Source organism: Suricata suricatta, chromosome 3 (assembly GCF_006229205.1).
Source record: "Suricata suricatta isolate VVHF042 chromosome 3, meerkat_22Aug2017_6uvM2_HiC, whole genome shotgun sequence".
NCBI lineage: Eukaryota > Metazoa > Chordata > Mammalia > Carnivora > Herpestidae > Suricata > Suricata suricatta.
The window spans coordinates 173670533-173676601 of NC_043702.1; the positions used below are offsets into that span (position 1 = coordinate 173670533).

The 6069-nt window shown below is 62.5% G+C and overlaps 1 protein-coding gene across 1 annotated transcript in view; it reads left to right on the forward strand.

The window, feature by feature from the left end:
• The window catches only part of INSRR (insulin receptor related receptor), an 11714-nt gene extending 6537 nt beyond the window's left edge, over positions 1–5177 (forward strand). The window contains 12 exon segments of the mRNA XM_029935944.1: positions 71–112; positions 188–408; positions 632–768; positions 853–1015; positions 1192–1297; positions 1900–1952; positions 2136–2365; positions 2859–2969; positions 3102–3261; positions 3554–3683; positions 3786–3920; positions 4108–5177. Of these exon segments, the coding sequence (XP_029791804.1) occupies positions 71–112; positions 188–408; positions 632–768; positions 853–1015; positions 1192–1297; positions 1900–1952; positions 2136–2365; positions 2859–2969; positions 3102–3261; positions 3554–3683; positions 3786–3920; positions 4108–4348 (1729 nt within the window). The 3' untranslated portion in view covers positions 4349–5177.
• The last annotated feature ends 892 nt before the right edge of the window (positions 5178–6069 follow it).

The window sequence follows — 6069 nt, forward strand, 5'->3', positions numbered from 1 at the left end:
ACTGGAGGGGTTGGGGCGGGGCCTGGATGGGGACTCGCTGTGTCAGCCCCGCCCTCCCTGGTCTCCCCAGATCCCCTTGGAAGGTGACGTCCATCAATAAGAGTCCTCACAGGTGAGCGGGGAGGCACTGAGGTGGGGGCGGAGGGTCCCGGGCCGCCGCCGTGGCTCTGACTCGCGCACTCCCCAGAGACTCAGGGAGGCACCGCCGGGCAGCCGGGGCCCTCCGACTTGGAGGGAACAGCTCGGACTTCGAGATCCAGGAGGACAAAGTGCCCCGGGAGCGAGCAGTGCTGAGTGGCCTTCGCCACTTCACGGAATATCGGATCGATATCCACGCCTGCAACCACGCGGCGCACACCGTGGGCTGCAGCGCGGCCACCTTCGTCTTTGCGCGCACCATGCCCCACAGTAGGTGCCCCCCGACCGACCCCAAGGACTCTATCCAGTTAGTGCTCCGACTAGGGAGCTCGACCTCCCGACAACTAGGGCCTCTCTCTGCTCACCCTTCCCGGTCCCCAAGTCCTCATAATCCTAGAGCTTCCTGGGCCCTCCCAGGGTGGCCCCCTTGGGTTTGAACACGAAGGTGAAAGGAAATCCTTGGGACTGGACCGCCTGCTGCCCTGTCCAACAGGAGAAGCCGATGGTATCCCAGGGAAGGTGGCCTGGGAGGCAGCCAGCAAGAGCAGCGTCCTCCTGCGCTGGCTTGAACCCCCGGACCCGAACGGACTCATCCTCAAGTACGAAATCAAGTACCGGCGCTTGGGAGAGGTAGGTACCCCAGGGGCCCCCCTAACCCAGCCCCAGTCTCTGCCTCCCTCTTCTTCGCAGCCAGCCGTTCTGTGTCGTCCTCAGGAGGCCACAGTGCTGTGCGTGTCCCGCCTGCGATATGCCAAGGTTGGGGGGGTCCACCTGGCCCTTCTGCCCCCTGGAAACTACTCAGCCAGAGTCCGGGCAACCTCGCTGGCTGGCAACGGATCCTGGACAGACAGTATCGCTTTCTACATCCCTGGCTCAGGTGTGCGCGGCCTCTGCCCCAGACCTGTTCTCCCAGCAGCCCCCCCCGTTCCCAGGCCCCCTCTCCGCCACGCCTGCGTTCCTCCCCCTGCTCTCGTTTCGCAACATGGAAAAGTGTCCCCTGCCCTCTGACCTCTCCATCTCTGACTCTACCACCTGCTGCCCTCTGACCACCAGAGGAGGAAGACTCTGGGGGGCTGCGCGTCCTTCTCACCGTCACCCCCGTGGGACTCATGCTTCTCGTCATTCTTGCTGCCCTCGGATTCTTCTACGGCAGGAAGAGGTGATGATGACCAGTCCTACCGGGTCCCCTCCCCCTTCTCTCGCTGAGCCCTCGTCCCAAGGTCAGTGTGCAGTCAGAGGATGGTAGATGAGACAGCCCAGAGCACTCCCTAGAGCCTTAATTCATCCCCTGAGGGCAGCATGGAGGAGACACGCCTTTCAGTGGGGTGACCGCTCACCCCAGTTTAACTGTGACTTTCCCGACCTTACCAGTGAAAGTCCCGCCTCCTGGGACTCCCTGGTCTGTTAGTCACCACATTCTCAGCCTGCAGGGGAAGAGACAGTAGGAGGTGTCACCATGTGCCCTGGACCGGTTGGCGCCAGATGCCCCTGGGACAGAACATAAGAGGGCAATGGAGGCAGGATTTTGTTTAGCCGGATTCTAGGACCACCTGAGCAGGCAGGAGCTGCTTTACCCCGTCTTCCCTATTCCCAGCCGCCAGAGCCCAGATCCCAGGACTTGGAATGTGCGTAGGGATCCCCAGGATCCCCCCTGATCTGGGATGGGAGTGTGGTCAGTAACCTCCCTCCTCTTTGTCCTCTGACATTGCTCCTTCCTTCCCGGGGACACTGCTAGCCTGACCCCCTCACCTCCCTTTGCAGAAACAGCACCCTGTATGCCTCCGTGAATCCGGAGTACTTCAGCGCCTCTGAGAGTAGGTCTGGGAGTGGGCGACAGATGTGTGGGAAAGGAGACGGGAGGGGAGGACAGCCACGCTTCCGGGACACCTTCTTAGAGAAGGCAGCCCCGGGACCCGAGCCCTTCTGAAAAGGAGAGAAGTTGGGGGGGGGGGTGCAGACAGCAGTGTTCTTGCCTGGTGACCCCCACCTCCCCTCAGTGTACATCGCTGATGAGTGGGAGGTGCCTCGGGAGCAGATCTCCGTAATCCGGGAACTGGGCCAGGGCTCCTTCGGGATGGTATACGAGGGGCTGGCACAAGGACTTGAGGCCGGAGAGGCGTCCACACCCGTGGCCCTGAAGACGGTGAACGAGCTGGCCAGCCCACGCGAACGCGTTGAGTTCCTCAAGGAGGCCTCTGTCATGAAGGCATTCAAGTGTCACCATGTGGTAAGGGAGGATCAGGGACAGTGCCAGGGCAGGGTCATAATTAGGCTGAAAGTCACATGGTAAGAAGGATAGGCATGGTCAAGGATGAGGTCAGGGCACCATCAAGGTCAGGGTTAAGATTCTAACTGAGGTCAAGGTCATGCATGGTCAGGGTTGGACTCAAAACCAGGTCATGGTGGGGCCATGGTAAAATCATGGCCGGGGCTGGGATCAGTCATGGTTGGGGGGCAATACTGAGTGTCATTATTAGGATCATTATTGAGACCAAGGTCAGAGTTGGGTGAATCATGAAGATTGGAAGGATAATTATGATCGAGGTCATGGGTTAGGGTCAGGGTCATTGTTAGATCAGGATTAGGGCTATGGTCATGGTTGGGTTTAGGATCAGGAGTGGTGTCAGGGTCGGGCTGTGGTCACAACAGGTCAGTGCTTTGGCCATGTGGGTCAAGGGGAGCCTGGGTGGACCTGCAACCAGGTTCCTTGTCCATCCCAGGTGCGACTCCTGGGTGTGGTGTCACAGGGCCAGCCAACGCTGGTCATCATGGAGTTAATGACCCGTGGGGACCTCAAGAGCCATCTTCGATCTTTGCGGCCCGAGGCAGAGGTGGGGACCAGAAAGACCCTGGGCCAAGGGGCTGGGGAGTTAGGGTTGACCTGGGCACAGCTGTGGGGGAATCCTTGGGCAGGAGTCCAACCTCCGGGTTCCTTCTTCACCTGCCCCCTCTCTCGGCTCTAGAACAACCCTGGGCTCCCACGCCCAGCCCTGGGAGACATGATCCAGATGGCTGGCGAGATTGCGGACGGCATGGCCTACCTTGCCGCCAACAAGTTCGTGCACAGAGACCTGGCGGCCCGGAACTGCATGGTGTCCCAGGACTTTACTGTCAAGATCGGGGGTAAAAGGGTGCAGGCGGGTAGGGGCAGCCTGGGGAATAGAGTGACTCTCCCTAAGCTAGACTAGAAGATCCAGGCCTGGCCCACAGCTCTGCCCCTAACAGCCACCCCCACCCCCCACCCCTGGATCCCAGGCTTCTCGGCCAAGGCCAGAGGGGATGGGAAGGGATGATCTCTGAGGTTCTTCGAGTCCCTGCGTTCCAGGATTCTTGGAGGCTGTGGAGGGGGAGAGGGCCGGGGCAGGGGCTGGTGTGAGATTCTGCGGCCCCACACCTGTCCACACTCACTTCGCAGACTTCGGAATGACCCGAGACGTGTATGAGACAGACTATTACCGCAAGGGCGGCAAAGGGCTGCTGCCTGTGCGCTGGATGGCCCCCGAGTCCCTCAAAGACGGAATCTTCACCACCCACTCAGACGTCTGGTGGGGCCTGGCTGGAGCAGAGGACCCAAGGGTGGTGCGGGCGGGGCTGGGGAGGGCCTGGGTGCAAGGTGTGGGGCTCAGACCCTCCTGCATGGCCTCCAGGTCCTTCGGTGTGGTCCTCTGGGAGATCGCGACTCTGGCTGAACAACCCTACCAGGGCCTGTCCAACGAGCAGGTGCTCAAGTTTGTCATGGATGGTGGGGTGCTGGAGGAGCTGGAGAGCTGTCCCCTTCAGCTGTGAGTCCCCATCTACCCCGCCTCCCCGCCCCCAGGATTCTGGCCCGGCCTCCTCTGATCCTTTTATATCCGTGGCGCCCAGCTCTGAGCCTTTCCATTCCAAATCCCCACTACAACCCCACTTCCTCCCCCACACCCCGCCTCGCACCAGCCGGCGCTCATGCTGCACCCCCCGCCCCCTCCCCAGGCAGGAGCTGATGAGCCGCTGCTGGCAACAGAGCCCGCGCCTGCGGCCCACATTCACCCACATCCTGGACAGCATTCGCGGGGAGCTGCGGCCCTCATTCCGCCTCTTTTCCTTCTACTACAGCCCAGAGTGCCGGGGGGCCCGGGGGGCCCCGCTGCCTGAGGCCCAGCCCAGCTCCTTCCCAGCCCCAGAAGGAGCTTCCTCAGACTGCAGCTCCCAAAATGGGGGCCCAGGACACTGAGGGCACCCTACTCCCTGGGTGACTGGCCTCCCACGGGCAGAGAAGAAGGCCCCTGACCTTTGAGGCCCTGAGGCCTGCAGACATTCACACCCCACCCCATGCTCAGAAAGGCCAGGGGGTGGCCCAGGCTGGGCCAGGGAGCAGGAGAGGAAGGGCTGGGTGGGGGCGGAGGGGCCAGGTGGACTCACTGCAGGAGGAGGCTGAGCTCTCCACGAGGTGAGGAAGACCACATGGAGGAGTGGATGTGAAGTCCAGAGGGGGAGAGGGGCCCACCCCTCGGAAGGCGGGGTCCAGAGACCCCCTGGCCTCAGCTTTGGGCGTCCTGGGGACCTCTAGGGCCACCAACCCACTTAAATCCAGACGAGCAACCGCATAAGGCCGAGGGGCCCTGATGCAGGACGACCCCCCAGCCAGGCATAAGGCCTGGAACCTTCTCTGTCCATGTGTGGGAGGCCGGGGACGGGGTGTCCACACGACTGCTCTTCTCAGCTCCGCGTTTCACCTCCCTCCCTCTGCCCCATGCACCAGGGGGTGCGGGGAGAGCCCAGGGACCTGGGTGAGCAGGTTCCTAGCCTGGCCATGTAGCCTGCCCTCACCTCCTCCTCTCCTTGCCACGCCCAGGACCCCCCAAGTTTGGTGCTCCTCCGCCCTCCTCCGCAGGGGCAACCCCTTCTCGCAGCCCCTTCCCCCCAACCTCCCTCGTGCCCCAGGGTGATTAAGGCTTTGAGAACCCTGCTTCCTCCCCGTCTTCACTCCTGCCCCCACCCCTGCCTCTCACGGGAAGACGGGAGAAGGTACAATAAATGCTGAAGTCTGTCTGTGCCCTGGTCCCGGGCAGCCCATTATCTCTCCATCTACGTGGTGCTAACACGGGCTGAGCGTCCTCCCTCCCTCCTTGGGGACGTGCCGCGGTGACCCTGAGGCTGGGGTACAGGATAAATACTCAGCTGTCAAACATCACCTCCGTGAGGCCCTGCCAGCCCGGTTGCCACGGCGGTGTCCGCCGCTCAGGCCGCCAGAGGTGGCTGCGTCTGGCAGGGAAGCTTCGTCTCTGGGCTCCCAGCCTCGCCCGCCCGTCCCCACACCTCAGGGTTAGCTGGTCCCTTGCTACGTCTCCCGGGCATCGGAGGACAGACGCAGGGGGCAGAGCGGTGGGGGAGGGGCCCTGATGACCAGTCCGCGCAGGACGCCCCCCCAGCCAGGGCAGGGACAAGGAGCAGAGTCTGGGCGTCTGGCTCCCTTAGGTCACCCGCAGCAGAGATGCCCCGGAGGCGTGTTGAAGGAGCACAGGGGCGGCGTCCATTTCCAGGCTCTTATGCCAGGAAGAGCTGTAGATAAAGGACTTAAAACCTTGGTGAAGACCGTGGAGGCGGAAGGGGCTGGCAGGGCTCAGGGCTTTTTAGCATTCTGTCCCAGCGTCTCCTGCCTCCAGGCCTCAGGGCCATGGCTCCCACGCTGCCACACGCTGCCACGGGCCTGGAGTCCGGGGACGTTTGCACTTCTGAGCTGGCTTCGCTCACTCGTGCCCTGCAAACCCACAGCTCCTTAAGGCAGGGCCTGAGCGGAGTGGCCGCCAGCCTGTGGGAGACCAGCCCGGTGACAGCAATTACGACTCATTTACACTAGCCTGGAGGCAAGGACCACCTATCCCTCGGGACCCCTGTGTCCTGACCTGTGCCTGTCAGCGGGGGCTGAAGCAACAGTGGCCCCTAATGGTCGCT